The sequence below is a fragment of the Falco cherrug genome, chromosome 2 (assembly GCF_023634085.1).
Source record: "Falco cherrug isolate bFalChe1 chromosome 2, bFalChe1.pri, whole genome shotgun sequence".
Taxonomy (NCBI): domain Eukaryota; kingdom Metazoa; phylum Chordata; class Aves; order Falconiformes; family Falconidae; genus Falco; species Falco cherrug.
Window position 1 is genome coordinate 49,683,281 of NC_073698.1, and position 10,226 is coordinate 49,693,506.

Here is a 10,226-nt window from a genome sequence, read left to right on the forward strand (position 1 = left end):
TAAACATGAAAGGTATTATCATTATTTTTACTGCTATTAATATTATTATTCTGTGCCACACATAATGTCATAGGGAAGAACACAATTTCTGATAGGGATCTAAGATTATTGCAAAAGTAAAAATGCACTCAAATATTTATAAATTTATTTCTATTTCAGTAGCTTAGAGGTATCCATCGACCTAGCTTTTTGAAGAATGTTTCCAGGAAAGGATCATCTTTTCATTCACATTATTTTTCAACTACTACAAACTTCACCACATACCAGAGAAATAGTACTATGCTTACGTTTTGAGTAGATCCTCTTTATCAATATTTTTTTACCAACTAAAATAGAGAAAATACCACAACAAAGACACCTGATACAATAGCTTTGATAACCACATTGGCCAGTTTTGACATGTTTGCTTCCCAAACGGTAACAGTGAAAAAAATCTTACACTATTTTCATTCTCTCCATTTGTACCAAATCTAAGTGCTGACATTCTCTATAAAAGTCAGTATTGTTTGCAGAGTGCCCAGTACACAATATTGCCAACTTTGTTGTGCCATATTTATCATGGGCAACTTGATACATCCACTTACAATATGACTAATAGTCTCTGGGGCCTAGCCACATATTTTACATCCTGTGCTTAAATCTTTCCTACCATCTGTCTTTCTTTTAAGATATCTCATGTGAATAAGTTGTTACTGTGTGTCCATAATTAAATTACATTTTTCCCTTTTCAATCCTCCTGTGAAAGGCCACTTACAGTTTGGCACTTTCTTTTCATAAAACAGATTTTTTCTGAAACATTCTCTACTGTATTTTCTCATCCATTGCAAGCATTTATCTCTCATTGTGATCATCTTAATGACTTCAATAATGACTACAACCCTGAAGTACTGTATTCCTCGTTTATGTTTCAAGCTTGACCCAAGAACCAGCTGTTTACTATTATGGTAGCAGCAGTAACTGTCAGGATTTTTTTTTTGTTACATTTTTGTTTCCTGACCCTTCTGTTACTTTATGTTGTTTCTATTACTGTTATTATGTACTATAGCAATTTCTAAAAGCATCAGCTGAAATAGGAGTCCCATACAAAAGCTACCGTTAGGATACAATCCCCCAGTTCAAGAGCTAGCAATTTGAAAAGACAAAAATAAAATCCAAGTTCGGGTGATGTTAGAACAGATGGGAAAAGTGTGTGGGATGCATGTGACCTAATTGATACCCTCTAAAAATTAACAGTCATCCTTTCAAAATTAATTGTCATGTCTCAGCTAACTATCTCTGATATAATTTATTTTGTATAATTTTAAGGGGTTGATTTAGTTCTCATGTGCATTTAATTGTCTGCAGTGCAGGTGTATATAACTGAGCTACATTTAGGATTCAACTCCTTTGCCCATTTATAGACATGCAGTGCCATTTGTGGTATTTTAAAGTATCTTGCCTGAGCACCAGGTGACCATATGTCCTACAAGCCTTGAGTCTTTTTTGTCAGCACCATGCAGATACCAAGGTAATTCAAATTACTTATGTAGAACAAATGAACCCAGCCACCAGCCTCTCCTTGTAGATCCAGAGTTCAATGCTGTTGTTACCACATGGGTGTCTACTCCTATTTCAGATACCCTAATCTATCCCACCTAGGCTCAAGCTGCCACTTCAGAAATATATGATTGTACCCTAGTCCTTATTTTGTATCTACCAGCCTCATACACATCACAGATACTCCAGGACACCTCCTAAGGGCACTAGTGGCTTGTGCTAGGGCAGCTCATACAAGCCGGTGAAGCTAGGTGAAACAAATACCACCTACACTCTAGGTTACATAGTGATCCAGAAAATGAGTCACATTCCCTAATTTTCTTCCACCAGACTACACTGCTTCTTATTTTCTTCATAGCTGCTCTGCATTATATTTTTCACTGCTCTCCAAAGTTTTCATTGCTGTTCTCCAGCCCATCTTTATTATTTCAATTCTCATTTAAAGGAAAAAAGAACCCTTAACTTCCCGTTCTTTTGTTTTCCTCAAGTCACATTTTAATGCACCTCGTTGGCTAAACTTCCCACTTGCAAGAGATTTGCAGATGATTCAGGAATGATAAAGTAACACAAACCAGGCATGAGAACCCATGCTTTAGACATGCTTTAAGATCAAAGCTTGAGGGGTCTGTCTGAACAATCATGACATCAATAAAGGTCATGAATAGCTAAGGGAATTTGTTCCACTGGCTTAGAAGCTATCTAAGATGCATCAATCTTGCTATCTAACAGAGAGAGAGAAAGAAGGAAAAGGAGTTCTGATGTCACCAATATTTCTATGGGGCAAATGCTGGAGCACTTTGTGCCATTGATACCGCTAAAACAAAGGCACTTAAAGCAGTCATTCACTTAGAGTCAGCTCAGTGTCTTCTACAATGGGTTGTTTTTGTGCATTCTTTCCTCTGCTATGAATTTTCAGTCTTAGCCTTCAAGGGCTTGATGCAGGAGACTGCTGTTTCCATCAGGGGAATTTCTGCTGACTTTGTTCCTCTCCCGCATAACTGAAGAATGCATTTAAGAAGTATACATAGAAATTGATTGAGAAAATGTAGCTGGTAAATGGAACCATTCAGTATGACAATATGTTAATTGACCTGGTAATTAGTCTTGGAGAACCAATACTGATGGATCTTATTTATGTTTATCCACCTATAAGATATTGTTGGAAAAGTTTCTGAAACACTCAGACTATTATGTGAATATCAGCTTCTGTTACAAGTTAACCTATTGGAGTACTGTTGCTAAACATAACCATAACAAATGTAATGTAATTTAACACAGTACTTGCAATACTTTTTGGTCCACATTTTTCCAGTGCTAATATTCCTCTGTCTGGGAAAAGCTGACAACATTGAAAAATATTCTTGAGATTTTGATTGGCAGTGTCCATACCCCTAATACATTACACACTTTAAACAGATTATATAAATATCTGGGTGATCTTAGGGCAACTATAGCTTACCAACACAAACCATTAATTCTTCACTTTCTGACTTGTTCCCAAATACCAAAAAAATGTAATAATGTAGCAGCCAGCTTAGAAGTCCTGCTCATTGCCTGGAAATTTCTGTACTATAAATCACAAAGAATTCACACAAATTTGAACTGCATAAACATATGGAATAAGATTCAGCCACAGAAATTGTCCTACTTCATGTATACACCTACAAAAACTTTTCTAAATACAAAAGGATCTACCTGCTGAAGTCCATAATAATCTAAGAATGCTCACTTTCGATCACACATAAATAAAAATGTAGCCAAACCTGCTCTGACTGATCCAAATAGTATAAACAACGATACTAATCTCTTGAACAAAATCCTGCCCTGTTTTGCAACTGAACAAGGCACAGACAAAAATACAAAGAGGTTACCCCTTTACTGAGAGTCACTTGTCTTTGGAAGACTTTCATATTTGGGAGACCTACAAAAGTTCTCATGGGTAATGAGAGTTAGAGATTACTCTGTGGGGCAGGAGGAGCATTTTGCAACTTCTTGCTGCCCTAACTTTCACCTTCATGGGTTTTGCCACCCGGTTAAGGATGTGTGAAATGTTCACCTTTTGTAGTTAATGGCTGTTCTACCCGAATAAAGACCAGTACACAAAGCCTTTTTTCCTCTATCAGATAAGATCTGACCCTGCTTTTGCATTTAAAAAAAAAAAAAAAAAAAAAAAAGTTTACATCCTCTTACTCTGCTTGCAGATCTGAAACACTGTATTTTCAATTCAACTGCACTAAAGTCATAAAATAACCTGGCACAACCAATAAATTTAGTAAAGCAATACAGTAACACATTCCTGTGCAGTTTCAACAGCACACTTCTGCTCAAAATGATACGTAACACCTGTGGGTGTAAATTTAAAGTTTTATCAGGTTGCTTCTAAAGTTCCATTCAGTCTTCTGCAATGGCATGCAAGAGGCTACCATGCATACAGACATATATTTCTATGGCAACAGTTTATATTCTAGGCTATTCTTATTTGAAATTTTTGCAGGAAAAAAAATACAACTTTTTTTTTTTTTAAAGCAACTAAACAAGTTATCTGTTCCTTTCCTGTCTGTCCTTTCTGAAAAACAGAAATCTCTTTACTATGATGATCAATACAGGATAAGAAATAACTTAATGTGATGTATATGTCTGATGTTACAATATTCTTCTTAAGTTAGCAGGAAAAAATGCACGTTTTGACACAACATTGATATTATATAAGCTTTCAATGTTAGAACTATTATCACAATAGTTAAGCTCTATCAAAATGAATAACATTGAATATTTTTTGTTATTGTTGTTAACACTGCACAGCTAAACATATTTAAGATATTTGCACTACACTTTCCTTCACTACATCCTCAATCATCCCTTTTCTTTCTCTTATCAATCTCTTTGGTTGAATGTATTGTTTTGATAAAAATAACCTTGGAAGTGCTAAACATGCAAATAAGACAAGCATTGTAATTCAAAGCCTGGTAATTATTATATCGTCTTGGAGAGTTCGGTGATCTATGTGTCTTAAGGGTGAGTGTCTGCAAGATGGAAGAAAGAATCATGTGAATGTTAGAAAATGACATAGAAAGAGAAAGGGTCATTTTTTTATTTTCCCCAACCTCAGCTTAGAAACAGGTGATAAATGCATATTTTCAACACCTCAATTGAACTGACATTTTTACTTAAGCGTGCCAACGAACTAGCACTTTGAGGGAAGGAAATGACCAAAGTTACAAGTTTATGCTACTTCTTAATGATGACATCAAAATGATATATTTAGCATTATATTCTCTGGAATGCATGCATGTCTGATCTGTCAGTGATTTGACATCTGTAATTCACTATATATTTTATCTTTACTTCTCTAACAGTGCTTGTAACATAACTATGATTTTTTAGCATGGGATGTATCCTTAATGCTCTCAGTTCTTCAGTTTCATCTCCACGATACCGTGGAGAAGGCAGCACAACTTAGGTAGTCATCTAGGGGTGCACTGGCTTATTCTTAAATGTTTTTGGTTTTGGTTTTGTTTTTACTATGCCTAACCTAAAGTTGATGGCCTCCTGAGGACAGAAATACTGGCTCACATGTAAATGCATTTTTTTTCTTCTGAATCCGGCAGATTGTACAACGCACAATGGCAAACTAGTGCCTCTACTGCCATCACTTTGTTTTACACAGAATGTCCTGGTAGAACAATCAGTCTAACAAAGAAGTGAGGGGGAATAAAGAAGGGCCCTCAAAATAGGACCGGTTGGTATAGTTAATCAGGACATCCCGTTTTCAGAGCTACACAGCCAAACCTCAAGGTATTTTCTAGGAGACTGCAGACCTTTCCACAGTGATAAGGGATTCTGGAGGAATGAGCTATTCCGCATGTTTAATACTTCATGAACACTCAGGATCAGGCTTCTGCCTCGTTTTTGAGAGTGTATCCGTTGCAATGTGTGTGTCAGTATGTCTGTTTTCTCCTCGCATATCCCAAAGGTGGGAACTTTCTATAAAGCAAACCGAATCAGTATTTGAAGTTTAGCAAGTCCCTTACGGTGTTTTATTCTTTAAAAGGATTCTCTGCCTGGAGAAAGCCAGAAGCAACGTGACTGAAATTCTCTATACCTCCACTGGGACTCGAGCTGTGAGCTACAAGTGATTTGCAGGGGCGTTCGCCTTTACAGGTTTTACTGGGTTTAGGGGCACTTTTCTTTACAGGAAGGGGAACCAATGCGAGCTGCCCTGAAGTCCAACTGCAGCGCTGCGCCGTGTGTTTCTTCAGTGTTTAATATCAAAGGGTGCAGCTACCCAGAGCAGGGATGGGAAAGTCCCCTCGCTAATTAGTTTTCCCACTCGCAGCAGCAGCTGCTGGAGCCCCGCAGCCGGCAGCGGCCCCGCCTCGCCGCCAGCCCGGCAAGCTGCCTGCCGGCCGGGGGTGCTGACCGGTGAAATCCGGCTCCGGCTTAATGAGAGCCAGCGAGGCAGAGTCAATTAAATCAAATTCCCTCTAACATCCCTAATATATCTGCAGTGTGCAGCAGAGGCGGCGGCAGCGAGAGTCACAGTATTAATAAAGGGATTCACTGTCTTAGTATAAAAAATACAATAAAAGAAAAGGAGGCGAGGCAGAGGAGGAGGCAGGAAAGTTCTGTGTATTATTTATATTGGGGAAGGGGTGAGAGAAGGGTGTTTGTGGCTCTGCGTGTGAATGAATGAGAAAAGGGAGGGAGGAAGGGAGGGAAAGAGAGAGGGAGAGGGAGAGAAACACACACAGAAAGCACTGAAAGGAGGCTCTGTCCCCTAAACCCAAATCACCCACTTGCAAGAACTGATGCTGGAAAAATGGTAAGGACCCGGAGTTGAAAACATTTTCACTTTAATACTGAAAAAATATGCCATTATAAAATCCTCAAATAGAATTAGTAAGTTTCACTTGCTTCCTCAGTTCTGGTTTCCTCAAGTTGTAGTAAGATTTACAACAGCACAGAATTTTCTACCATTAAACTTTGCAGCCTAAGCACTAGAGTGACATTAATTGGTCATGCTTAACTGCCTTGGATTTTTTTTTTTTTAATGTTTACACTGTTACCATAATAGAAATCAAGGGTACTAATTTTTACATTCAGATGGAAAGGCAATACTGAATATGTATATAGAAAAAGAGAAAAAACAAAAGCCCTCCCCCCAACCCCGAAAAACGAAACACAATCCACCATCAACAAAGCAAACTCTCTCCCAGCAAAGTAATTCCCGCCTCAAAAGCAAAAGAAAGGGAAAAGAAAGAAAGAAAGAAAAAAAATCCAATGAGAATATTCATGCAACTATGCCTTAAATAAAACCTTTACAATTTTTTTTCCACGGTAAAAGTACGATGTCTACTGCCTATTGATCACACAAAAATGGCGAAATGGCACTTTTTATTATTATACTGTATTTCGTATATAGAAGGTTTGATACGAAGGGACTTATCAGGTAAGAGGGATGATGGTGTGAACTAGACGCTGCTTCCAGTCGGGGGCTGGAGCGTCCCTGGGGTGCGTTGTATCCATGCGAGCCATGCAGCACTTTTTTTTTTCTTTTTTTTTCTTTTTTTTTCTTTTTTTTTTTTTTTTCCCTGTCCATTTCTCTGTTTCGGAGTCGGAGTCATTTATTTACATTACATTCATGCCTTCGTGCAACTTTCCACTCCTGCTTTGCAGTCAGGAGGAGACCGACACCCAGCCTTTCCTCCGCTCTTCCCTCAGCCTTTCCGGCCCTCTGCCCGGCCTCTCGGAGACGGCTCGGTCCACAAGTGAAGAGGGCAAAAAAGCAAAATAAACCCCAACACAACAGAACAAAAGCCCAACACAACCGGGAGCCGTGCTTCGTCCTGCCGCAGCCGCAGCAAGCGGGTCCTCGCTTGTCCGCTGCTGCCCCGGCAGTGCGCGGGGGATGCGCCCACCGCGCTGGCTGCGCGGAGCTGTGGGGAGGCGCCCCCGCTCCGTGCTCCCCCCGCTGCGCCCTGGGCCTCGGTGCTTGCTCTGGGGGTCGTGAGGAGGGGCGTGCGTGCGTGCGTGCGTGTGTTCTGCTTCTCACACAAGGTAGCCGAGGTGCAGAGCGGTCCCCAGGCGCCGTTCGCCGCCCCACCGGCCGCAGCGCGCAGGGCCGGCCCCGGGCGGCGGCCGCCCCCGCCCCACCCGCCGCCTCAGTCCGACAGGGAGTGGGAGCCGCAGTCGTAAACCCTGTGGGCCCCGTCGGAGCTGTAGGGCCCGTTGTGCCAGTAGGACGAGTCGCAGACCGTCTGCAAGGAGTTGATTTCGGATGCAGAGGAGTTGGCATCCCTCCTCTTGGACCGCTTTCTGTTCCTCAGGATGAACACCAGCATGCCAACAACCGTGAATGCAGAGGTCACAAAAACCAGCAGGAGCCCTGGCACCAGCACCGAAATAGAGACCCTGCTGGTCTCCAAGTAGGAGTTGGAGTGAGTACCTGTCTCTGTCAACCCGGTGCTGTTTTTGTTAGTAGAAGTTAATGTGGGTGAGATTTTTAACTGAGGGCAAATCACATCGTTGGAGAGGGACTCGAAATCCTCCTTGAAGAAATCTTCAGGGGACTCGCACCTCAGGTCACTCATAATCACCTTGGGGCGCAGCATCTCTGCCCACTGTTTGAAAGGCACGATAGGGCAAGTACAGTCCCATGGGTTCCCATGCAGGTCAATCTGGGTGATGGAGGTGAGCTGGTCCAACACCCCCGCCACTGGGAGGTACATGAAATAGTTGTTGTGTATGCTCAGCTTGGAGAGTGAGACCCCAGCGAACACGTCTACGGGGAGAGACCTCAGCAGGTTGTTGTTGAGGATGAGGACTCTCAGTTTGGGCATTGCATTGAAGGTGCCAGGCATGATCAACTGGATCCCATTAAACTCCACGTTCAGATACTCCAGGTTTTGCAGCCCAGTGAATTTCTCCCGGGACAGGGTGTCTAAATAGTTGCTATCCATGTAGAGCCATCGGAGTTCAAAGAGGTTCTTGAAGGTGTTGTTCTCAACAGTGGCAATGTTGTTGTTGCCCAGATCAAGTAAATTAAGTTTCCGGTAATCCAGAAAGTGGGATTTCCTGATGGTGTGTATTTTGTTGTCTCTTAGAAACAGCTCCTGCACGTTGGAAGGCTTGGGCTTCAAATCCACCAAGCTGCTCACATTCCTGTCATTGCAATTAACCTTTAAACCCGAGCCAGGGATCTGATCACAGCTGCAGATCTGTGGGCAGGACATGGTAGCAGGGAGCTTGCTCTTCGCACTAACTGTTGACACAGCAGCAGTGGGTCTGGTCTTGATTTGCCAGTTGACGGGAATCTTTGTACCTCCATTTGGAGCAGATCCTGGTGTGGCAGGGTCTTCTTTGCCATGTATTTTAAAGGGGGTTGGAATGGGACCAGGATCGCAGGTTTCTTCTTCGGCAGGGGGAGCAGCTAGGCTAGAATCCACTCTGTTCTTTTTGCACAGCTCTTGCTCTGTGGTCTCATTTAAATCTTTGCCCTGCAACCTAGTGGGAGCCTCACAAATCACTCTGCCGATCAAAGCATTTTTGGGTATGTTTTCCAGCCATTCCTTCAACGACAGCAGATCGCAAGTGCAGTCCCAGGGGTTATCCTCTAGCAGGATTTCAGCAATGCCTGGGATCTGCTCCAGGACCTCCTCATAAGGCAAGGTTTTAAGACGGTTTCCCCGGAGGTCGAGGTGGGTGATCGGCACATACTGAAACACATTGGGGGGTAAGGTGCTGATGAGATTGTCATTTAAAATCAGAACCTCTAGCTTGTTTAAGTCCCTAAATGCTCCCGGGTCAATATCCCGCAATAGATTAAAATCTGCCTGAAGGTATTCCAGATCGTCCAGCCCCAGGAAAGTCTGCTTCCTGAAGGATTTGATCTTGTTGTTGTTTATGTGCAAGCGTTTCACCAGCTGCAGCCCAAGGAAAGCCCCAGGAACAATCTCATGCAAACCGTTGTTTTCCATGTGCAAACTGACTGCATTGTAAAAGTTAGCAAACTCATTAGGGAACAGTCGAGTCAGGGAATTGCCATGCAGGAATAAATGGTAAAACTGGGAAGTTGGGGCGGTGAAATGTTGCAGGCTGGTAAATCCCTTTTTCTCACAGTCTACGTGCAAATCCCCTTCTATCTCGTTGCAGGCACAGATCTTCTCTTTGCAAACGTCCCCTGTAACGTTTCCAGCAGCGAAACAAAGAGACGTCTCCAGCAACAGAATCCAAAGCAGCATTTTTAAACCGAGCAATTCATTCCCGATCTCATCACAAAGTAACAGCAACCATCCTTCTCACACGGAAAGCAATTCCAGTTCATTCAATACATTAAATGTCCGAACCGCCACCAAAGGGGGAGAGAAAAAAATATGTGGGGAGGGGGAGCAGGGAGGGTCGGCGGAGCGGGGGACACACGCTTTCTTTTCTCTTCTCTCCCTCTCTCTCCCCCCCCCCCCCCCCCCGTACAACTGCAACAGCTCAGATTCCAGTCAATATCCACAAACTATCGAGGCACGTACTGCAAGGCACGCAAAAAAAAAAAAAAAAAAAAAAAAAAAAAAAAGAAGTAGAAGGAAAAAAAATCCCCCTCCTTGATCGCCCTCCCTAACGCCTCCCGGGCAGCTAAGTGGAGGTCTGCCGGCCAGGCTGGCTCACCGGCACGGGAACGGTGCTGCTAGCCACCGGCC

The 10,226-nt window shown here is 42.5% G+C and overlaps 1 protein-coding gene across 1 annotated transcript; it reads right to left on the reverse strand.

Annotated features, from left to right (window-relative positions):
- Positions 1-6,372: 6,372 nt before the first annotated feature.
- Positions 6,373-9,995, reverse strand: SLITRK1 (SLIT and NTRK like family member 1). Its single transcript, XM_005446286.4, has one exon. The coding sequence runs from the start codon at positions 9,774-9,776 to the stop codon at positions 7,698-7,700; it is 2,079 nt and encodes a 692-aa protein (XP_005446343.1). The 5' UTR covers positions 9,777-9,995; the 3' UTR covers positions 6,373-7,697.
- Between the last annotated feature and the right edge of the window lie 231 nt (positions 9,996-10,226).